General features: G+C 45.5%; 1 protein-coding gene across 2 annotated transcripts in view; it reads right to left on the bottom strand.

The window, feature by feature from the left end:
- Nucleotides 1-683: 683 nt before the first annotated feature.
- FLNB (filamin B) overlaps nt 684-24,378 on the bottom strand; it is a 71,385-nt gene continuing 47,690 nt past the window's right edge. Inside the window, exons 26-46 of one of the 2 annotated variants that reach the window (XM_064156752.1) lie at nt 23,532-23,655; nt 23,109-23,265; nt 21,411-21,600; nt 19,373-19,620; nt 17,567-17,641; nt 16,745-16,847; nt 15,718-15,858; nt 14,037-14,165; nt 13,481-13,654; nt 13,167-13,325; nt 12,597-12,800; nt 11,870-12,022; nt 11,446-11,568; nt 10,629-10,895; nt 10,047-10,184; nt 9,840-9,955; nt 7,906-8,038; nt 6,668-6,844; nt 4,256-4,474; nt 3,127-3,330; nt 684-2,461 (exon numbers count right to left, since the gene is read on the bottom strand). In XM_064156752.1, the coding sequence (XP_064012822.1) occupies nt 2,274-2,461; nt 3,127-3,330; nt 4,256-4,474; nt 6,668-6,844; nt 7,906-8,038; nt 9,840-9,955; nt 10,047-10,184; nt 10,629-10,895; nt 11,446-11,568; nt 11,870-12,022; nt 12,597-12,800; nt 13,167-13,325; nt 13,481-13,654; nt 14,037-14,165; nt 15,718-15,858; nt 16,745-16,847; nt 17,567-17,641; nt 19,373-19,620; nt 21,411-21,600; nt 23,109-23,265; nt 23,532-23,655 (3,422 nt within the window). In that variant the 3' untranslated portion in view covers nt 684-2,273. The remainder of the gene's footprint in view (nt 2,462-3,126; nt 3,331-4,255; nt 4,475-6,667; nt 6,845-7,905; nt 8,039-9,839; nt 9,956-10,046; nt 10,185-10,628; nt 10,896-11,445; nt 11,569-11,869; nt 12,023-12,596; nt 12,801-13,166; nt 13,326-13,480; nt 13,655-14,036; nt 14,166-15,717; nt 15,859-16,744; nt 16,848-17,566; nt 17,642-19,372; nt 19,621-21,410; nt 21,601-23,108; nt 23,266-23,531; nt 23,656-24,378) is intronic. The other variant, XM_064156753.1, reaches the window with a different exon arrangement.

Below are 24,378 nucleotides of genomic sequence, written 5' to 3'. Positions count from 1 at the left end.
CCAAGAAGCCAGACACGAGCAAGGTTTCTGGGCAATAGCAGTTACACAGGTGTGAGGCTCTCGAGGCTTATTTAACCCAACAGCTGTATCCAGGCTTTTTGTTTTGTTTAATTTAAGAAACATTAAATGGGAGGCTCAGGCTGACGTAGCACAAAGCCAATGAAACAGCTTACTATAAACATGAGATAATCTGATCAACCTGGGGCAGGAAAGTCCTTGGCAGCCACTGTGTGTCAAGTTTCAGTGGGAGCTGTGTTTGAGAAAACATCTGCTGGTTTCCATGGCTGCATGCTGGAGCTGGCCAGCCTCAGGTACAGTGCCCAGAACCACCTTCTGCAAACAATCCCTGAGAGCCAGAAGGAGCTGGTAGGTGCCACCAGCAGTGGCCCAGGATCATACGCATAACCTTACCACCACCACCTCTGAGGAGATGCTGTTTCCTGGCTCCCCTGCTTCAGGAATCAGGTCTCTGTAGGGCAATACTGGCATTTATGCCACAGTTTAAACTTTTGCCAGACCTTAAAGGAAACTGGTTTAGAGACAAAAGATGGATGGGACATGCTCCAGTTTTTCATGTTTACCTGCACAGCTCATGGGCCAGGGGTTATCTGGTCTGCCTGAAACTGCTGCATGCCATAGGTTTAGTCTGAACTTCACTGACTACATATGAAAAGAATCCACTGTTGGTTTTAACATGCACAGTTTAATGAAGCAAACACTTCTATTTAATAAGTTATAAGATACAATTTTACAATCCTGCATTTTATTCCAGTTTATTTTGTTTTTACTTCCTAGTTTACAATGTAGTGAGCATTTCACATTAAGGCACAAAAAATAAAAGCACAGTTAAAAAAAAACACCCCAACCTGCCTTTATTTCCTCAATGACTGTGCTGGAGAGTAGTGCATCCACATGATAACTACAGAATGGTAAGCGAGAACTTATCCCTAGGGACATTTCAACAGGTTTCCAACAAATCCTACCATCTCCTAATCACAGAGTTAAAGCTCATTCGGAGAATTTACTCTAGCCCAGCAGCTGACAGCAACTCAGATACGCACTTAGGAAGTAGCATGGAGTAATCCTGGACAAACAAGCTATAATGGAAGTTTTTACTTCCTGACCCTCGGCATGAAGTGGATTTCAGGAGAGATGAGCATGCTTCAGGCATCCTTGGACTGAGACACAATAAAATGACTTGCACTGAAGAAGGGTTTGTTGATTGGTGTTACTATTACTGGTAAATCTGCACATCCCACCCACCCTCCCTCCCATCCCATACCTGACTACAGGTGTGAGACCGCATACCCAGGCTGGCTTCTTTGCACTATCTCAGCTTCTCACCTGGCCTGCAGCCCACAGATCTTCTCAATACACTACTGTGCTCTAACCTGCACCAATTTTGGGTCACAGAGGCAAGAGCTACAGCTGGCTTGGCAAGTTTAGAAGCTTTAACTCAGCCAAACCAAAATTTGTTCTTAAAAAAAAAAAAAAATCAAAAGCAAAAGAATGTGGGGAATTACCTGTGGAGTTACAGAAATCTCACCAGAATCCCAAGCTAATTAAAAAAACACATTGCTAGCATCATGGCCAAAAAGCTACCTGTCTAGATTTACAAAGCATTAACATAGCAAGGTTGTAAGCTCCCAAGAAGTCATTTTCAGTCTGCTTTTGGTTTGCTATAAAAGACAAACTTTTCCTAAATGTAAGCCATTAGCAAAGCATGTTTAGAAAGGTTTTAAATTTGAGTGGTAAAGCCACTTTTGGTAGCTTTTTAAGTGTTAAAACCGATCAAGTATACCAAGGCACCTATTAGAGTACCAGTTTTACCTCATTTCTTTACAGAAAAGAATTTGAACTGGGGACAGCCCAAGTCATATTCCATAACTAAAACATAAAGTCTCCAGGCAAAATCAGTAGTTAAGATGCCCAATTAAAGACAAATTGCAGTTTTTAATCAACATCTGGATTCTTTAACATCCACAAGGGAACTTAGTGTCTCGTTATCCACATGATTCTCCAAACATCAACAGTGACCCAGACAGTACTGCACAGGTACAATTTGAGGAGGGCATTAAATAGATTGGCATTAGGTTGATAAGTGGGATAGATGTGAAATGCTTGTAAAAAAACAAAGTTACAGAGTTTACTTCTGACTGCATTGAAATGTGAGCTGTGTGTATCTAGATACTGCATTTTACAACAGGGCTGCACCCAGCACAACTCCACCTCTGAACCGCCAGCGCAAAGGTCGACTCCGACGCTCGCTCTGGTTAAGGAACGGTGACATGGAAGGGACTCCCAGGGATGTGCTCATCACCCCATTTCACTGCCAGGACATAGTCACCCCTCTCCTTGACCACATATGTCACGTTGTACTGGTGGCTGCCCAGATGCTTGATGGATACCTCTTCGCATGGTATTGTAGGCCCATGGACACCAACCAACAGCATATTTGAACCTACAGTGAAGTAAGAGACTGTTAGCTGAAATGAACAAGCGTGGCCATCCCATAATGTATCAGCTCCAGAACACAAGGATTTTGTTCAGTTCAGAGTGGTTGTCTGAGGTATGGCTAAGCTCATTTGGTGTAAGTAATAATTCTATTTAAAAAAATGCCTTCAGCCTCACAGAGGCAAAGGTTCATTTGCACACTTTGCCTGGCTGCTCTTGTCTAACTAGAGCAATGAAGACACTAACGCTGCTCATGAAACCAAGCAGCCACTGTCTCATCAAAACACTCACAAGTTAATAGCAGAGACCAGTAAACATAACTGGCCTGTAATCCACCCGCCACAAACCTCCCAGATGAGGCTGATGAGTGCTTAAGGCTTACAGGAACACATTGTATTACATGTTACAATGATCTTAAGCCATTTTTGTGATGCTGCAACCTGTTTGTTCTTGTGCCATAACCCTGTGGTTTATTTCAGGTGCACCAAGCTCAGATGAAGCCATTAGGAAAAGAACTGGCATCTTTGCAGCCTCCACATTAGCACTGATTTGAAGTTTTTCATTAGAATCAGATCATCACCTCAAGCTTAGATCTTTAACATTGCAAGTTGGTTTAGGACAAAAACGTCTAGCCAAACCACCTTCACACCCAGCTGGTTCCTGTGCCCATACCTGCTTTGCTGCAGTCTACAGAGAAGGAGCTTTTCTGACCCACAAAAGCCTTTGAGAGTCCTGCTCCCCGGGAAACCACTTTGCTAGCATCCGAGGCAGACTTGGGAATGGCACTATAGCAAGTTTCAGTTGATGACCTTGTCACAGACTCTACCAGGATGGACGAAGTTTCACTGGCGCTGCCTGGGCTAACCAGTCGCTGCCCTGGAAACAAAAAAGAGATCTCTGACACTCAGATTCACCCCATCTGAAAGGCATTTACAAGGAGGTTTTGAAACAATTCTAATGAACAGCATGCATTCTGCATCCAAAATGCATTTTTTGGAGAGGAGCAATTTCCTTCTTGGGCTTTTAAGATGACATCTTCCAGCAATGCTGGCAACAATCCCACCCCAGAGCTCTTGAGTGGCTGAAGGACCACAGGAACTTCAGGATTCATTAAGCAAAGCTGGCTGTTTAAGAAGAGTTAATTGTGCTCCAATCACCAAGTACCAAAACGACTGAAGGTGGCAGAAAAGCAGGTGCAATTTCGCAGTGACACATTTTGAAAGCAGAGCATGTCCCAGCCCAGGGGAGTGCAGTCCCTGCCATCTGCTCCCAAGAACACCACCACACCACAGGCACCAAGAGTGGGCTCACTAGCTCAGGGGCAGCAGCAGAGATGAACTCCAGGCTGTGCTTAAATACAGCACTGAGGAGAGAAAGAGCTTCCTGAGCTACTTCTCCTCACATCTAGAAGCCTTGCACACAAATGGACCTTCTGTTAGGTTATATGTGCGCTAAAGAGAGAGCAGGAAGGGCAGCACTCGTGCTACAGGTCACCAGGTTTCAGGGGACAAACAGGCAAGTTACATTTCCTTACAGCAAATAACCCTAGTGCTAGGTCAGGATTTACTACTTCTCTATAAAGCTGTTGTAAGACCCTCCACTGAGTCAAGCAGGTAAGCTTTGTGACTAATGCTCTTGTAGCTTCTTCTAAGAGCCCTCATCTAGGCTTAGAAGATGATGGGTAGAAATGTGTCTCTCACTTCTCATGTCTAATCCTGAATGCTCTACTGTCTCACAGGAACATTTACTCCAATGACACCAACTGCTTCAGGCACACTGAAAATACTGGTTAGCTTTTTACCTGTAACCTTTGCCTTGAAGGGGCTGCCCTCTATGTGGTTAGGTCCACCATATTTAATTCCAATTAAATAGTTTCCTGGAGCCATGGGTGTGTACATGACTTTGTAACCTTCTGGCGTTTCCTGGCAGTCCATTTTCACCTTTGATGGCCCTTCAATTGTAACAGAGAGGGTACCTGGACCAGCCTTGGTCGTGTTAATGAAAAACTCCGACTGCAGCCCTAGAAAGATGTAGCACAGTGAGACACGCTCTTCCTCACACCCCCTGTTACAACAGCAGCTCGTTGGGAGGAATGGGGAATTTGTTTCAGGAGGAGGCTGCAGGCAGGGAAGGACAGCATGCCCCTTCCAAGCATTCTCACACAGGCCAACCCCAGTTGAGGGCTCTGCACCTTGGCAGCCACGTCACCAGCACCCCGCTCCCTCTAATCACCTCCTGTGACTGTAAGGTGTGTGGGGAAAGGGTCTTGTGACCTCTTTAGGACCAAAATTTTGGCACCAGAAGGCTAGCTTAGAGAGAAAACTCTTAAAAGAGCAGCCTTTCAAGGGCATCAGAGCCTGTGCTGACACAGCCTCCTGCATGGCTAAACTTGGAGCCATCTCACTGCCTGTACTGTAAAATCAGCAGTGAAGAGCCTACAAGAAACCAAGAGGTGAGGCACAGAAGGTCTCCTAGAGGAGAAGGGTGTTTGAACTGCTCAGCAACTACACCCCAAGCAGTTTGTGGAAACAAAAGCTTGTTTAATTACTGCATCGAGCTATCACAGCTGTATTACTGCTGCTAATACTAAGCCAATGACACAACATTACCAACACAGGAAAAGAATTAAAGCTTTCAGTCCCCAAACAATTCGGTGTCAAAATCTGGCTTAAAACATTTATGATATTTGGGCTGTGGAATAAAAAGTGCTTGAACTCAATCAAAACCAGTCATGGGAAAGTTTACTAGAGCTGCAACTGAAGCATGCAGGCACAGTGATAAACTAGGGAGAAGTTTCTAGCCTCTCCACACAAGAGGCTGCTGTGTCGCAATGCTGGAAGAACTCAGCTCCCGCAGAGGATTGTATCATCCAGTGCTTGAGCAGTAAATCTCACTGGCAGCGCTGGCCTGGGAGGTAACGGAGGCAGCCTGCAATATGCATCGCTCAACCAGAGGAAATTTCATTTCCAAAGCCAGCAAGCCTCACAGTTTCTCACCGAGGACTTCTCGCTCCAGTCACTGCTTTTCCCCTGTGCCCCAAATGAAGGCTCGCATTGTTGGAGGCTGCAGACGTGCGCCCCTCCTGGGGGGAACTTTCAGGTGCTCAGCCACCGGCAATTGAAACCTCCACACTAGACCATTGTTCAGAAACGCTGCTCAGTAGCTCCCAGGGCACTGAGCTTTTGGCAGGAGCCAGGACTCAACAAGGGGGCACAGTAACTTTGCTGAAGTTAAACAGTCTATTTATACAAACCCCAACCCCAAACACCTTTATAGATGGAGAAAAATTCCCTGTCCCTGATGCATCAGTGGCTAGTATTAACGAGTGCTTTTGTTTCCACCAATTAAAGCAGCACAGCCTGCAGTATCTTTATTTTATATCATATGTCCACATGTTTCCAAAACCAACTGCTTGGTTTCTCCAGAACAGCAGAAGCTTTGACTAACTGCAGTAGCTTTGACTAACTGCAGTATTTATATTTTCAAGGAGAAGAAGGGAAAAAAAATGAATGAAATGAAATCCTCAGAAGACAGCAGTAAATAGGACAAGGGGAACTAACTACAACCTTCCCTATCAAAAGGGAAGATAAAATCTAACAAATTAAAAGTCAGGTTTATTCTGTTATTCACCGGTGTGTGAAGTACATATCTTGGAATATTTTTATACTTTCTTACTAGGACCATAAATCATCTACATGAAAAATAAACAGAACAAACCCTAAACCCTGCAGTCTTGTGTTGAGAACTACTCATTTAATTAACAGGAGTATGCAAGCTAAACAAGGCTCCTTCAGCTAGACCACCAACTCAGTATCTCCATTCGCAGATGCCTCCAGCTTTAGCACACACTGTGTTCAGGTGTGGAAAAGAGCCAGAGCATCTCTGGAGCTCTGAGGGATCATTAGTACGGAGCTAAACTAACTGGCAGAGCTGTCCCCCAGCTGCTAACCAGTTCAAGCGAACTTGTGCTGCAGTTATTGTTTTACAGAGGTTTTAAGTTTAAGGCTCAGTATAGCTTGCAGTCTCACTAACTGGTTATAAGCCTCAGAAACACGTGAGGAAGCAAAATTAGCTTGCGTTCAGGTCAGCAAAGAGTGTGGGTTAGTTTAGCTGCCTTAGCAGGCAAGGTCATGAGAAAAGAGGCCTAGGAGCAGCTCGTGTCCCTCAAAGCCAGAGCGCAGGCAGGTTTCTACGGGAGCTGTAGAAGGGTTACCTGTGGTACCGCTCTCCAGGCCGGAGCCGTACGCCGTGACGAGCGCGGGGTTGCCTGCCTGCCCAGGCTCACCCACGCGCACTTTGAAGGGGCTGCCCACCACGTGGCTCCCGTTGAACTTGACGTCGATGGAGTGGATGCCGTTCTCGTGGGGAATGAACCGCACGGCGTACTTGTCTGCAAGAGAGAAGGGGCTTTGCTGTGTTAGGGACAACAAGGCAGCAGCAGTCCAGCGCAGCACGGGCCTGGCTACCAACCCAAGCGAGGCTTCTGCAACACTTCAACAGATTTTGGTGCCAGTGCAAGCAAACTCAGCTACACGAGCTGCTAAGCTCGCCTGTGAGTAGGAAAACACTGCCTTTATCGCAAGAGGTGTCAGGGGTGGCATTTTCACCTTGTCTACTAGACCTGATCTCAGCTGTCATCTAGTCTGCAGAGTGAGTTTTAAGGCCGTTTGCCTCACACGTGCACCAAACATGACAGCTTAATCACAGCCCAACCTGTCAGCGATTGTGGGTGTAGAGCAGAGAAGAAAAGCAGCTGGTAAGAGCAAGGCAAAGCTTACCAGCAGGCCAAGCATGCTGCTCTGACACCAGACACCACACCTTCGTTTAGTCAAGTCACTTAAATACCAGCAAATTGTTAACATGTTTGATGGCATGTTAACCCAGAGGAGAGACTGATCTTCCCCAGCTGGACAGCTGCTGTCTGCCCATAGCTCAGATCATAACTCACTCAAAAAGCCACAAAAGCTCGTTGCTGACACAAGCGTCGAGCTTTCTGCGGTGTTTGCTTACACTCTGTTTCCACATCTTGTATGAAGGCATGGATGCAAGTTACAAATAAACTATTAGTCAAAGATGGAAGCACAGCTTCGAAAGAATAAAACTTATCCTGGTTAAACTCAAAAGAAATATGATGTGGTCGTTATGACGAGTATCTCATTTCTATGATTAGAATATTCCAATGAGCCTTAAACCAGCACACTGTACCTCCACTGGCAAGTATCTGTATCCTACACAAGTTAAGGTTCAGTCATTTCCTGCATAATGCTGGGAAAGCGTGGACTTTACTCTGACCAAACAACACTTGACACCAAGAATTGACTCCCCAAGCAAGGTGCTTGTCCCTTGGGTATATTGGCAACAAGCCAAAGGGACTAACAGCCTCGCTATGGGGCAGCAAGAATAACTTGTAGGTCACCCAGTTTGTTTTGACCAACATAAAGCCATGCTCACCTGGCTCCAGCTCAGACACGTGGCACTCCTCTACAGCTCCGGAGGGGCTGTGGACTTTAGCATCAATCTTGCCCTTTGCCCCATTCAGCCTTATAGCAAAGGATGCTGGCTGATTAACTTTTAATCCAGACTCCTGAGAATGCAACAGTCAGATTATCAAACTTAAAACTTCTCATTTCAGACATCACAAGATCTGTGGGAAATAACCGCTTCAGCACAACTTTTAGATTTCAACCAGAGGCATAAAGCTGTGGCTTGCATCAACTCTCAAATGAGAAGCTCTCTTCCTCCCAAGGAATGGATGATTTAGGAGTCACCTGTGTTGCCTAAGATGATTTTTTTTTCCTAGTAACAGATAATTTTTGGAAGCCAGATGACTGTCAAATAAGGCAGAGGCAGATCACTGAGATCAGCCTCCAGTACTCAGGCACTTGATTTAAAGGATGTTTAAGATACAACTCTGTTTTCAGCCTGTTCATTCTAAACTTATTCAGGGGAAAAGCCTCTGATAATCTAGTTGTCCGAAACAGTACCATGCATGTTTGTATTTGTCACAAGAGGCTGCATTTAGGATGCCACCCACAGATGTCTTGACAGGTGAAAGCAATTTAAAGCACAAAACCAGACATTGCCATGCTGTCTGTCAGGACATCAGGGGAATGCAAGGCAGCTCTGCACCCAGGCTGCAATGGTCTTTTAGCAGAGAAGTCCATGCAGCTACCCAGCAGTAACATTTCACATTGAACATACTTTACCTGAGTTTGTTTTCAACTAAATCCTGAAGAGGGAAATAAATGCAATTGAGTAGAACTGAGGTACAATGTATAAAGCAAGTCCCTGATGCAGGTTTAGCAGAGGCTGATGCATGCTGTGCTCCATTACCAAATACTCAGCTTTATCTACCTCTTCAGGACTTAATTGAAGTGAGTATTCCTGTCAAAGAGTCTTTAAATGAAACACAAGAGAAACATCAATACCACAGTGACTAATTAACGCCCTTGTAACTCCTGGTTAGAAGAGGTAGTATTGGATAAGGCTGTCACAATTAATTTACACAGTCAAGGTGGAAAAGCCTTGTAGCACAAGCCAACTCCTAAGGACCACAGCTAAAATATATCCAAAAGAGAGCCTCAACTGAGGAACTAACTGCTTACCATCACTTGATGAGTACTGAGGTATAGTATATTTAGACACAGATTCTCAGTCTCACATCCAAGTTGCTGGCTTTGGAGATTTAAGTAGGGCCTTTATATGTTACTTGAACGTAATGCACATAACCACACACACAAAAATTATATGGTGAGGTTAACAGATGAGCCCAGAGCTGTGATTCACTGAGATGTGCTACTGTTTGTGAATCATCTGAACTGCAACTGCGTGGTTCTGTGCCATCAGCCAGAGCAAATCTGCACTGTGACTGCACAGCAAGGCCCTCTCCATCTGTTCACATGAAGCTCCAGCAAGGCTGCAGCAACATCCCAGCCACACAGCCCTATGCTTCCTTGCCCACGGAAATCCAGCTCTTCAGTCCACAAGCCAACCAAGTAACTCAGTACCAGGCAAAATCTCTGGTGGTCCAAATTCATGTTTCATTTCTCCTTGGCCTTCCTCTAGCTAACTGGGTGCAAAGCAAGTTTTAGCTCCTCCAATGCTACTTCTAGGGCCTCTTACTCTTAATTCTCAAATGTTAACACTTGTAACACTCAGCTAAACGATCTGCCTTCAAATTCTGGCTAGCCAGAGCTACCATTATTGGCCCAAGTTACTAAGTGGTCAGCTGCCACAAACCTCTCCCTGGCTGCAAGCTGAGCTTGAAAATAAGCACCAACCAAGGCAAGGCTATTGCCAAGAAGAAAGGACAACCATTTTCATCTGAGAACAAGGACGAAATCAGTCTGTGTGGCAAGTTCTGGAGATGTTTCCTTATGTCTCACCTGAAGGCTAGTGACAGTGAGCCTGCGAGCATCATCAGAGGGGGCAATGACAGGAACCAGGTAAGGGCTTTCAGGAATGTGTTCATCATTGAACTTTATGGACACCTCATAGTTGCCTGCAGGGAGAAAAGAAGCAATAAGTGTTCTTAGTTCCTTCAAAAGTGGCATTCAGTTATTTCAGTGTGATCTGGTGGTAATGGTACATACCTGGCTCTTGAACTATGTACGATACACCACAAGATCCGTCTTTGTGGTCCTCAAAGGCAATTTCTGCTTTACTTGGACCCTCTACAGCAATAGACAGTCCTCCTGCTCCAGCTTCCCGGGTCCATATACTGAACTCAGCTGTTGAAGCACACAAGAGCACACAAGAATAACTCTGCTGCTGCTGGGTTGCAGCTTCTCCTTAATAGACTGTGCAGCATCCCGTTCTTGTGTATGAGAAATGGTACCTGTCTCACGATCCTGGGTGCTAACACTCAGGATTTTCTTCAAGATGCTCCAATTAGCTTTGAATTAGGCCATCATCCCTGTGTAACACACCTTATAACCTTGGGCACATCCTATGAGAGCAGTCAGTTTTCAAAAGCTGGATTTCCAGACCTCTCTATCTGTGTGAGCAACAGCATTAGTTCTGCACATTTCTCCACTGATTAACCCTGGCTTGGGATGACCTCACAGTGCTACACCAAGCTCTGCTCAAACTCTCAGTCTAACAGAAACCCAAGCACTTGTGCTGCAGAGCAGTGCACAACAAGCACTGGAGCCTAGCAAGAGCAGAGGACTCACCTGGAACACCTGTCTCTCCACGTTCCAGCCCTGGGCCTCCAGCTCTCACTTTATGGGCTCCACCCTCTCCCAGCGGCCCCACGGTGAACTGGAAGGGGCTGCCTGGCACTGGCTGCCCTCTGTATTTGACATCCACAGTGTGGACCCCCATTTCTTGTGGTACAAAGCGGACACAGTAGGTGTTTTTGTCAGCTTCGACAATTTCAGCATCAAAGTTTCTTCCAGATGGGCTCGTTACCTGGGCTGTCATATCTCCACAATCAATTTCTAACAAGGAGACAATGAAAAAGCAGATTAGAAAGTGAGGAAGAGGTTTGGTATTTTGTGTTCAGAAGCAGGACCTGATCTCAGGTGATTACACAGTCCGAACAACAGAAGAGGCACATAGGTGCCAGTTTGTATGCTCAGCTAGAAGTGTGCTGCCAAACAGGAAGCCTGTGGAGCTGCAGATCACTAGGTGCTATGGAAGCAGATGAAGAGGCTGGATAAGTGCAGCCAGCTAGGACTGGCCTATGTGACTCACATTTGCCAGACAGCAGTACAAACACTTAACAGCCAACATGATGCTCTTAAAGCCCTAGAGACAGGGTGAGCTGTGCAGCTTATTCTCCAGTCTGCTGTACACAGACTAGATGAAGGCCTCCACAGTGTTTATTTCTTCATATGTTGTGCTCATTTTTAATCACTTAAGAGACCACACCACAAGTGTTTCTTCCCTAAACTTAGGATGAACATATCTTAACAACACCGAAGTTTATTTCCACTGCTTCCAGTACACTATGCAAATTATGGTTGTGGGGATGAGGACCTTGCTTACCTGGAATTTTTAGGTTCAGATCACATATGCTTCCTACAGTGGCAACAGATGGAGCCCTTCTTGTTCGCGTGATGCTCTCCTTAACTCTTCCTTCACCACTTATCTTCACAGTAAATGGGCTGCCTGTAAACATCACAGCAAGTCAGTCCTCTGCCCCTTATGCACTGCATCAAGGGGAGGAATGAAAACCTCCTCTGTCCTGTAGTGTAGCACAGTACAAGTTTTAGAGCCATCAGACAGATATACAACCACATAACCAGAGCACAAGTTTGCAGCTTGTGGAAGATAGAAGTATGGTGTCCTTGCCTCTTTGGGACTTGCAGTCTGAGCCAAATCACACAGACACCTGCAGGTTTAGCATGCTGACCAGCTAGGTAAGAATTTTGTGATACTAACCAAAAAGATGCCTAACAATTCTGCTTACCTGGAATATGTTCATCTGCAAATTTAGTGGACACAATGTACACTCCAGGTACAGTTGGGAAGTAGGACACTTTGCAAGTACCATCTTCTAGGTCTTCAGTTTGGATATCTACCTTGCTGGGTCCTTCAACTGCCAGTGAGATGCCACCATAACCTACAACACAGCCCAGTTAGCACTACTGAAATCTGAGGCTACTATAAATTTGACATAAAAGTAGTCCAAAGCTGTGGCAGTAGCCAGGAAGTAGTTACATATCCTAATGTGCAGTCGCATGATGCCCTAATGATATTTTTGGAGCCCTAATCAGCTCATTAAAACTCCTTTACCCCTTTTATTTCATTACTGTTGAACAGTTAGTTTCAAAGACTATGGCCAAGGCTCCACATTAAACCAACAGAAAAACATACTCATTTCTATCATGCTGTACACAATGACACTAGAATCAGCACCATCAAATGAAAGAACAGCTTCATCAGTGGTTGTACAGTGCTGTACAGTGCACTCAGTGGCTGTAACAGAAGACAGTCATGACAACACAAAGCATTTGAGAAGTTAACAGCATTGTCTGTAGTCACTAACTGACAATGACAACTGTGCATGCTTAATAAGCTATTTGCATTGGCTGCTTTGTGGCTTGTGACCTGCTGGTCACAGGCTGAGGGAGATATGCATCTTAATGGGAACCTGCTCTCACAGCATCTCACACTCCCTTTGTGATGGAACCAACCTGCATCTCTTGTATCTACAATGAAGTCACACATTTCAAAGGTTCGTCCTTCCACCAAGCCACGTCCAAAAACTCTGGCTCTCCTGGCATCTCCTATCTCAGACTGGACCACCATGATTGTTACAGGGCTGTTTGGTACATGGCTCCCATTTTTCTTGATGCTAACCACATGCTCTCCTACTTCCCGTGGAATGAATGAGATGCCTACAAAGCAGAGAAACATGACAAACTTACTCACTTTTGATACATGTTATACTTGATTTAAATGCCTTAATTACACCAAGAATTTAAATACTGAAAGAGAATTCTACATGTTAAATGTAACTCTCAAATAGGCCACAAAAGCATATACATAAGCTGACAAAAGGCACTTCAATCACAACCTGGCATGCCACAAGGACACTAATGCAAGAGGTCACATTCTTCATGCTCTTCTGTCTTTGGCCAAGGATACCAAAAGCCATCATTTGCCTGGTTTGACAACACTCTTCTGGGAAGGAGTGCAGGAGTTAGTTTTTCAAACAGCAAAACAAAGCTGATTAGGGCTACTACACTACTGTCAGACCTTACCTATGTGGTTATTGGGTAGTCTCTTCAGAAGACAAGGCTCATCACGACCTGATGGGGCTTTAATGCTGGCTGTTAGGAGACTGAGATCAGTTTCGTTGATGTCCAACAAGAAGTCAGCAGCAGAACCAAGCTTTATCTGGGACCGTCTTCTGTTATCATCTGAATATATAAAGAGGAATGAATCAGAAAAAATACCACGAGGTTAAGGGCAGAGCAAGTCAGAGGACTCCATGTTCCTGGCACAAACCAGGTCTCTTAAGCTATTAGAATTTAGCTCTCATTATGAAGTACTGCCAGAAGTCTAAGCTTTATACCTGTGATCTTGGCTGTGAATGGACTGCCTGGAATGTGTTTGTCATTGTACTTGACCAAGATGCTGTAGTTTCCAGGTAGAGTAGGCAGGTAGGTGACTGTGCATGTCCCATCTTTGTTGTCAATGCAACTGATCTCTGCTTTTGAGGGTCCTTCAATAGCCAAGTCCAGCCCACCTAGTAATCAAGAACAGCACTTTGTAAATCTTAGAATCATAGAATCAACCAGGTTGGAAGAGACCTCCAAGATCATCCAGTCCAACCTAGCACCCAGCTCTATCCAATCAACTAGACCATGGCACTAAGTGCCTCATCCAGTCTTTTCTTGAACACCTCCCAGGTTTATTTTTAATTAGGCAAATGACTTGCACCCTGTACCACAGGGTACACCTACTACTGAAGAGGTAATAAACCAATTTTTACTGCAAGTAGCAGTCTGATAGTTTTACCATGCCAGAAATTCATAGTGGAACTGACAAATGCAAACTAATGCTGATGCACATCACACTTCCAAGACATTCCTAGCTCAGGGCAGGATGGAGTTAAAGAACAGGCTTACCCTCTCCCGCATCTTCTGTGACAATGGTGAAAGTTGCTGGTTTATTTGCAACCCCATAAATGAGGCCAGGTCCATAAGCTGACACACTGCCACTGTTTGGATAATTCACATAGAACTGCAGAGGGCTCTCTAAAGCAAAACAAATAAGAGAAGCAGTTTTAAGCATCAGTGGCCTGGACTACAAGAACAAAATGGACAACAAGCTCCTCCAACCCAACGGGATCCCATTGTTATGCTTATTGACAGCCAAGTTCTTCAATAGCTTTGTCACTAGGTATTTGAAGAATTTTTATGTGACTATAAGGCACTTACACTGATTAAGCCTCCTCTTTCTTCTTCAAAAGATACTTCGTCACAATTTGTTCCCCTTTCAGTCATGACAAAGTCAGCATCACTCAAATTACCAGATACAAGCTTCAATGCTATTGTAAAGGGTCTTATGCATTATAGGTTTATTTTTAGCACATTAAATCAGAACATAACTCAAAAGCAGCCTTTCAGTTCAGGCACAGAACATGAATTTTGGTAGCTGAAAATTAGGAACTAGCACAGCACACTATCTGACTCAGTGAACCTGTACTAGCAAATGTGAAGGGTATCCAAAATATGTATTTGTCAGCCTCAGATTAGCTAAGCTGGTGCACAAGAACAAAAAGAACAGTAACCAACTGCCAGTAATGGTTCCCAAAATAAGGCACAGACAGCTCGAGTCCAAAGCTAGATTTTGCAGCTGAGACCAGAGCAAGTTTGATTCACAACAGCCTTCAAGAAGGCAGCATTACAGCACACCATCCCTCTGCCCAGGTGCAGGGTAATGGTCTCACTGAAGCACTGTATCTGACCATTTGGCACTTAGGGAGGTGCTACATCCATACAAGTTCTGGAGGTACTGAAATCACACCACACATTGCGCTCCCTACTTCAGCCGAAGCTATCCCACACCTTACACCAGCAGGATCAGCAGCCCAGTGATGAAGGTTCTGTCTTATGTCTATGCATCCTTCTACAGATCTGTCCATTTCTGCTCCAGCCCCACACAGCCACCACACTTAGAGAACCTTGGGGCAGCCACAGCTTCCAGGCAAGGCAGAGCTTTGGCTGGGGAGCTGCAGGAGCTGGTGAAGTAAGGACAAAGTACAGACGAGAAAGGGAATGAAAGGCAGTGGTTTCTGTTTGTTAAGCAGCAATCAGGAAGAAAGAAAAATTACAGCATGATGTGCATGTGTATTTTATTTTGTTGCAATGAGATGGAAAGAGTAACTATAGTGTTCTAGCCACTTAGTCCTCCCCACAGATCAGAGATTTCATGCCAAGGCAGTTTTAAAAATAAGCATGTACTGTAACCACTAGTTTTGTGGAGCACCATGGTAGTAAATTTCAACTTGAAAAAGATGGCAGCTTGAAAATTGCACATCTCTTCTTCATAACAGGAGGCCACAAAAGCCAGATCCCAAAACCAAAAATCCATTTTAAGCCTGGCTGGTACTATTAAACCACAATGCAAGTTCACTCACTCCTTTGCTTTAGTTTCTCTCTGGACTGCTCACAGATAAACTGCTGCTAAAAGGAAAGGCATCCTAGGAAGCTATCCCTGCAGTATATATGACTACACTTAACAGAGAGCAGAAGCATCAGCAGGGCACTGCATTCAGATTTGTGTCACCCACTTTGTCAGACTCACCTGGGATGTGCTTTCCCATGTATTTTATATGCATCTCATGCAGCCCGACCTCAGTAGGAGCATATCTCACTGTCACTGTGCCATCTTTGTTATCCACAATATCAGGCGTGTCCGTCTTTCCCGAGGGCATGTGCACTTCACCTACAAGAAGCCGTGGTAAGAGTTACAGGAGCAGCTGCCTGCTTCCCCCCTCCCACCCACAAGGAACTGTCTAGCCATTTCCATTTCAAACGAGCATTTGAAACTGTCGAATTCTCTACCCACAGGCACAAATAGGAGACTAATGGGAACACTAACCAGACATGTTTTCTGCTTAAGCTACAAGAGTACAAGGCAGCAGTAGACATCTGGCAAACAGTCCTGCGACCTCACAAACTCTACAGGAAGGAGAGTTTGCTTCAGCCATTGAAATTGCCACAGCAAGCCCCAGGAAAAGCACCTCATTGCAAGACAACCCCTCTCCTGCAGCTCTTCTGAAAAGGAAAGACTGACCCTTCTGCTGGGACAGATCAGGACTTGGGGTGGGATTGCTGAGCTAGAGAACAAGAAGGAACACTGCCTTTATGTGCAGGAGCTTAGTGCAACTAGGATGTTGCTGGGGTGACACTCCCAGCTTCCAGACCTGTGGAAGGAAGAGTCACCTGCTTTGGAGAAGGTATGCAATAGGAATGCATGATTAGACTGTTCTGCAACACCTGGACAGTATAAACAATGGAATTTATCAAGGATACATGTATCTGCCCAAAAGTTATTAAGTAGCAACACATCCTACAGTGCAGTAGCTCACAGCCTGAGGACCCAGCAGCACTAAGAATCCCCTCACTTAACTCAAACCATCGGCAGGGCGTATCCTACTCATCCTCGGCAGATGCCACTTCATGTGAAATTAAACAACTAAGTTGCTAGCAGGATACAATCCTCCCACACACACACTGTGGTCTAGACCACCCAGACTGTTAGCTGCAAACAGACAAACACGCTAACAAAAAGCAAAGCCTCCCCAAAAGGCCACACATACTCCAGGTACCTGTTATTTCTCCTTTCCTTACAGCAAACGGGATAACCATATCAAAGGGCCTGAATCCCATGCCATTCATGTCTCCAACTGGGACATAAGCTTCTTCTGTGACCTAAAGGAAGCAAAACATTGGGACACTTCAAAACAGATGTTAGACCCAAAAGAGCACTGTGCAACGCCAGTGTGAGCAGAAGCAGAAGAGAGCGGGTGGTGATTATCGCAGCCAGCCACAGGACTGGGCTCAACCAGAGCAGCATCTGGCCAAGCTCTCCTCGGTAACACCACCACACCGCAGAGCAGAGTGAATCACACACGGCGTGAATGGAAGACATGCTGGAAAAAAGGCAAGAGATAAAAACAGAACACAAAGGGGTGGAAGACAACGTAGCGCACACAAGACCCAGAGTGGCTCCACCGGAAAGGATTTAGTTGCTTAAGGCCTGGAAGAGAAAGTGATTTTTGAATGGGGCAGAGTGGTTGCAACACAAAATGGACGAGAGGAATGGATTTCACAATGCGAGTATGGACTCAAGACACTGTGTGTTTGACTGAGAAGCAGCGATGCGCTCGGGTTGCTTTTGCCAGCAGCAGACATTGCAGAAGTAGAAGCTGTAGGTGGAACGATCCTCTTCACGTTTAAATGAGGGTTTATTTGAAGACTCCCTTCAAGTAGCAAAGTAAAACAAAGGTCTGGATCCCAAGAACAATTGATCAAACAGAAAGAATGAACACAGTGACCAGAGCAATTCAAGCAGTTCCAAGAAGCAGGCTGTCATCTGAAATGGAACACAGATGGGGGGAAAACAGCTGAAAAATGTAAAAATTGTGTACCCAAGGGCGGAATCCGGGGGGAGAGGTGCCCACTGGCTCCTGCGACCGCACGGCGGCATCATCTGCATCTACAGCCTGGGCAGGGGTAAAGGCAGGTTAGGTGGTGTTCTGGCACAGAGGCACTCCCAACCGTCACAGTACAGAACACATCGCCTCCTTCCAGCTACTCAACACCTTCCTCCCATCACACAGCCCTCCCAGTCCTCTCACCATCACACAGACATGGATTCAACCAAGAAAGCTGCAAAACTGTCTGTATAAACAGGCATTGGACACAAAGGGAAGCCACCAAAAACCCATCAAAGGGAGAAAACCAAAACATGCTGTTGTTGGGAGCTTGGGAGGGAAGCTGGAAAGCAGTGCCCAAACACTGGTGGAATTGAATTTCAGAGTTACTTTTCATGGGACAGTTGTATGGAACAAACTGAAAGGTTTAAACTTAAGATGAAAGTCCCCAGGCAGTGTGCAACACAGTGTTCAAACTGGTAGGCTGCGGAGCCTGTTGCCGTGGGAAGGCTGCTCCCAGCTCATGCCCTTGGGTGAATGACCCAGCCCACGTCCAGTCATAGCTGCAAAGCTATTCTTCTGATTCATAGCTGGGGTAGCGTCGTCAAGACACCAAATGTGTTTTCCCCTGGCGCAGCCTCCCTTCCCACCAGGCATGCCAAGAGGATGACTTGCAAATTCCCATCTCCCCCACTTAGCCCAACAAGAGCAACCAGGGCTGACACTCTCTCACACAGCTCAACCGACCTCAGCCACCCCCTAGCTTGTCCTGTCCCTCTACATGACTGCAAACCACCTTAACAAAATAACCCACTGGAAACATGTGTAGAAAGACTCCACTAAGAAAACCAGTGAGGAAACAGGAATACTGCTGCTGCACTGTTCTCCAGCCCCAGCTGAGACATTCAAGTCAAACATCTACTGCATCAGTCAGCTGTGAAGTGGGAATTTTGGCTGTCGAGAAGCAGGCTTCCTAACCTCAAGAGACATTTCCTGTGGTGAGCTTTGAGCAGCAACCAAGAAAGTTGATTTCCTCATGAAAAATCTTCAGAGGCATTGGCAGTGCCAGGGTGGCAGGTAGGAAAAGCCAGTGTACCTGGCTCCAAGAAGTCACAGGTATATTCCAACCAGACTCAGCACAGGTATGGCCAAGTGGTTTCACAGACCAAGATACACCAGTGGCCACCTCACCAGAGACTACAAGACCAAGATTTGACCAGCTCTGTTGGCAAAACTTCATATGAAAGGCTTCCATGAGCCCCGAGAGGCAACTTGTCTGCTCCTCAGGGAGGATGGACTTTTGTTTGTTTTCTAAACCTGGACATGCTGAAGTACTTCACATTGAATGTAAATCAGGAGGAGGAGGGGGTTCAGCTATAACAGTTTAGCACTTGCAAATCAGCCTCCTCCCCTGGGATCTGTCAGAAGACCATTCCTTATTTCAGGGTTAACGTTACAAACGGTGAGAGATGGATGGACAAGTGGGAGCAGCGTATCTGACTGCAGCTGAAGTAATTAGTCATAGAGGCTGATTGCAACCACCCTTATATCATTAAGAAAAAGAACTAATGGTCAGGAAATGAGAAGTTCAGAGAAGCCAAGTCTTCATCCTCTGATGGCTTCTACCCCTCCTCACTTAACTGTGCTGCCTGCCCAAAATAAGGTCTGCAAGCAACAAGGATTCGTTAGCTCCTGCTAGTTTAGTAAATGCCTAAACAAACATTGACACAAAGCGTTAACCTATCGCTAACTAAAATGTGGCAATGAGTGGGAGGTATTTGCAGAGCAGAGCTGGCTTACCATGACAGTGAAAGGACTGTTGGGAATGTCCACCCCACCGAAGCGGACATAAATCACGTAGGTTCCTGGCTTGGCGGCGGTGTAGAAGATATCGTAAGTCCCGTCCTCGTTTTCAACAACATCTGCTTCAGCCTCTGTCCCATCTGGCGTCAGGACCGTGCACGTCACTTTTCCCTTCCCTGCTGATTTGGCATCTACCACGAAGCCAACCTCCTCACCAGTCTTCACAGTGGGTGCAATTCCAGGACCTACAAGGCAATTTTCATTACAGAAGGCATTAAGAGCACAGTTTTCCCAGGCAGGCTGCCCACAAGGTGCCTGGGAAGCCCAGCAACAAAATGCCAGTCCCAGGGGCCCAGAGACACAATTCTGGGAGCAGATGTACAATAAGGGACATCTGCATCCGTAGTGTTGGTCAGCACAGTGGTATGCAAGAGCTGGCCATCAGCTTTCCCTCTCTGCAATCAGAAAGGCTGAATGAGAACAGAGAGGGGAAAAGAGCTAAGTTTGAAGCAAGCAATGCCTCAGCCCATACTCCTTTAGCAGAACTGAAGGCACTACCTTCCGCCTTGGCTACTGACTGTGCTTTAACACAAACCTCCTTGTGCAAGTACCTATGAAAGGACACAGTAGCAGCCACAGCTGCTTCCTCCTACATTTCCCACACCCCATTTCCACCACTCTGCCACACCTCAAAAATTGTGAAACAATGCCCAAATTGTAGCAATTTGATCCATCCCAAAGAACGCTCTGTTTAAATGAGAGCTATTAAGTCGTACTTGAAGTACACATTCAATGCCCTTGCTTTTGAGCAGCACTTGTTACCAGGTAAATGGCTCATTTTTGAGTGGCAATGAACCTCCTTTTTTAATAGCTTGACAGTATTCCAGCTTCTACTCCTATAGCAATTATATTTCAGCTATACAGCACAGTCAGGCACTTCTTGGAATAGAGAAATTTAAGCTGGCACCTGACAATAATCTCCACCACAGTTATTTTATTAGTCAATGACTTGAGTTACTCGGAAGAGTATCAGATTCAGCCGTTAAAACCCTTTCTAAACAGATTCTGAAGCAAAGGGGACACTGCCGCTCTGTTTTCCATTGTGTCAGGAATATATTTCTGTTTAAGCAGGCTTGAAAGCAATCAGGTGCTGAAAAGGCAGGCGAGCACGGTGCCTAAATAATCTCACAGGTCTACATCCACAGACTGTTTCCCTGTCCAGTCTAGTCTTGCCTAATTGATTTATTTTAAAATCACAAGATTTAATATTCAGTGGCATTCTTGTAACTAGTTCCCGCCAGTTCTGCTGCCTGCCACAGCCTCTGACTGAATAGGTGCTGGCATTGTGCCATGGTGGCCATCCGAAGCCATCACCCATGGCAATCACCTTTGCTGAGAACCAGTAAGGGTTGAGGCTGCAGGTGTGCTCCTATAGCAACAAATTTTAAGTCCCTCTCCCTACACCAAGGCACTGGTTTTTCAGGTAATGATATTTGAGTTATTGTAGTAACATCTCATCTTTAGGTTCTCTCCATCCACACAGACCTTCCCAAAGTCTATTCAGACCCTGGCCAGCAAGACAAGTAGCAGAATCTTTCACCAGTAACACCCAACCTGAACAGGCTTTGCCCATGTAGAAACACACAGGCAGCTATTTACATCGTCATAATCAATTCTGTGCTTGGATGGAAAGAAAACCCTCTTGCAACACTCACAGTGCAATTTGCATGATGCAGCAAATGTAGGCTGATGCATTTTTTTAATAGCAATCTCACTGCAGTTCTCAGGAGGAGTTACCTAGGCCAAAGGAAGGATTAGATTCCAGTTCTGACTGTTTGTAACCACCCAGGCAGCATGAAAGATTTTGCTAGAGACTGCAAGAAAGATTCCTCCTTTATCTCTAAGAAAATCCCCTGGGTAAGACCTGCGAGATTACACTTCTCCAGAGTCTGGTATAGTCATAACATTGACTGTACCATACTCAGAAGTCAGCTTTACACCAAGTACAAACAGCAACAAAGGAGCCAACATTCACCTGTGGCCAAACACTTGCTGGCATCCCCAGCTGGAGAAGCCCGGATCCGATAGGGGGAGGACGGGATATCATCTCCACCATACTTGACACCAATCGTATAGCGGCCGGTTTTGTCGGGAACATAGGTGACTGTGTAAGTGCCATCCTTGTTGTCATGAATGTCCACTCTCTTGGGTTTGCCCTCCTGGTCCTGAGGAATGAAAACGAGAAGATTTAGGCACTGTTGAGTTCATTACAAATGTCTTGAGCAAGGCAACAAATCCATTGCTCATAATCATATTTAGTCAGTCTCAGACAGACACAGAACTGCAGCCTTTTGAGGTTTAAATATATTTCACTCAGGAGCTAGTGCCAGGAATAGACTTTTGGGAGCAAGAAGGTACCAGACCAGTCTAAAACAATCAAGGCAATCATTAATTACCCTTAATTTGTAAAATGCAGCCAGCCATTTAAATGAACTCTATATTTATTTTAAGAGGTTTTAGACTTCATTGTCTTATTGATCCTGCTCTGGCAGGGGGGTTGGACTCAATCTATTTGGGTCCCTGCCAACCCCTAACACCCTGTGATGCCAGAAAACAAAGAACACTTCCAGTCCCTACAGTGCAGATCAGGAGCCAGACTGTGCAGCTCTGTCTTGATGGCAGTTCTGACTAAGATCAGCACTATCCATACAGCTACCCCCAGCCTCAGTTTTCAGTATTACTTATCAGCTGCAAAGCATGAATCACTTCAGGAAGTCTTACAGGCCTGCTTACAGGGAACTGCATGCTGACTCCATTCTGTACCTTACACCTTAACCCTGCCTGAGGTACAATAAAAGCTGCAAAGGACTTCAGATTATAGGCAGAACACTAAAGAACTTACTTCTTTCAGGAAAGCTCGTGAAACATTTGACATTCAACAGCTCGCTCAGAACAAGAAGCAAACTAATACTGTGAGGAGGATCAGCTACAAACTACCATCAATGCAAGATTAGTGGAATTAGATCTTTGAAGCCATGGCCAGGTTGGCAGCTCTGATTATCATTTTAGATCCTTTAAGGGCACACTTGCCTGCCAGAATAAGGCCAACTGCTTTGCTGCATGTGAGCAGATCATAGGACATGAGGGGAGCAAAAATGCAGAAGGACAAGTACGACCAGCCATGCCACAACCTAGGCATGCCAGAGCTGAGAAATGTGCTTTATGGCCTGCTAACCAGAGACCTTCTTCCTGAGGCCACAGAGTCAAGGCACCAAGAATTTCAGGAACAGCCAAACAAAAGCATTCCTCTAGTACCTCCTTAAGCAGCTTATGACTTCTGGCAACCTTGAGGGAGATTTCTTTGTTACGTTATCATTGTGCAACACTCAGTGTGGATCTTATCTCATGGCCTTGCTGAACTACACTGCTAAAAGGCTGTCTCCATTTCAAATTCCAGTATTTTGATCATCTTACATAAAAGCTATCTAATTTTGGGCACTTAGAGAGTGTAAGGTTGGGCAAATACAGCACAGGTGATGACTTTGCAGACAGAAGTCCCAGAAAAGCCCCACAAATGCAGAGCACAAGACTCTCCTGTACCAGAGTTTAAGGTCCAGCCCAGTTTCCAGACCACTGAGCATGTCAATACAGCTATGGACACTTCTGATAGGGCACACTCATGTCCACCCAGAACAAGGTGTTTCCCCTCTTGGTTGGTGTTGTAGTTACTTACAGTAATCTGCACAGCCAGGAGCCCCTGCCCTGCATCCTTAGCATCCACAGCAAACTCCACAGGTAGGCTGGCTGGGATGCCATAGGAACTGAGACCTGGTCCACTCGCCGTCACTTTACTCGCATCATACGTAGGAAGCACCTTCACCTTGAAGGGACTTAAAGGGAAATCAGTTATTGCACCTTCCTCCTACCTCAGTGGCTGACAGTCACTGCAGTACATGCTGAGGTGTGGACACACCACCTCTACAGCATCTCTGTTGTAGGTGCAGCAGACTCAGACTACCACTGAACCCTGAAGTCATGCAAAGAGCTGCAGTGGTTCAGCAGAAAGGATCAGAGCTAGTGCTCAGAGTTTGTGCAGAGGAGAGATCAATCAGGTCACTAAATCTGCAGTTCATCTATCCTCATCTTCATCACTTACCTGCGAGGAATCTCTTCATCAGCATATTTGACAGAGATCATATAGGGTCCCTCCTGAGTAGGGGTGTAGACTACTGTGTGGGTGCCATCTCCATTGTTGACTATGTCAACAGGCTCCACAACTCCTAAAAAGGCAAGAGAATATCTTCTCAGCTGCACTATTAGAACTCAGTTTCTCAGCAGCTGTCTGCTGCACAAAGCTGCAGCATGCACAGTTCACACATAGTTTGCAACAGGCTAAATTTCAAGTTCATTGTTTTGAATGAAGGCAAAGAGTGATCAGTTTCCCTTGTTTTGCACTGAAAAGCCATCAACTTTATATATTAGTTATCCACTGCTCTTTGGACTCACATCTTCCTGGGGTGAACAGCTTCACATGACAACACTGGAGAAGAATCTGCCTTTGTACAGCCTAGGTCAAGAGCAATTGCTCAAAACACACTGAAGATTCTTTGAGAAAGAAAATGAGTAATGGTGATCATTGTCTGAACTGCCACCGACAAGATTACATACTGTTACTGGGATTTACTGCACAGCACTGAGCCCTAAAGCCAGCTGGCATGTAGCATTCACCAACCGAGCCTTTCACAATCAGGTGTTTGGAAAGGCAGGCTCACTGCCTAGGCAGGAGAACCCTGCAAGCTGCCAAAGCTCTGACAGCAAGATCAATTATTTCCATTTGCATTAAGCTAAATCTACAGCAGATTACATGATCAACACACAAAGCAGTCCACAATCACAAATTGGCTCTAAAACACAAGGTAGATTAGCAGAAAAGCAAGCACAGAAGACATGTACAGTTGCCATGCAAAGGCTGAAAACAACACGGCTGGTTCCCATTCCCTCCT

The sequence above is a fragment of the Pogoniulus pusillus genome, chromosome 16 (genome assembly GCF_015220805.1).
Source record: "Pogoniulus pusillus isolate bPogPus1 chromosome 16, bPogPus1.pri, whole genome shotgun sequence".
NCBI classification, from domain to species: Eukaryota; Metazoa; Chordata; class Aves; order Piciformes; family Lybiidae; genus Pogoniulus; species Pogoniulus pusillus.
The sequence above is the reverse complement of the archived record's forward strand: the minus strand, read 5'-3'. Positions and strand labels throughout refer to the sequence as shown.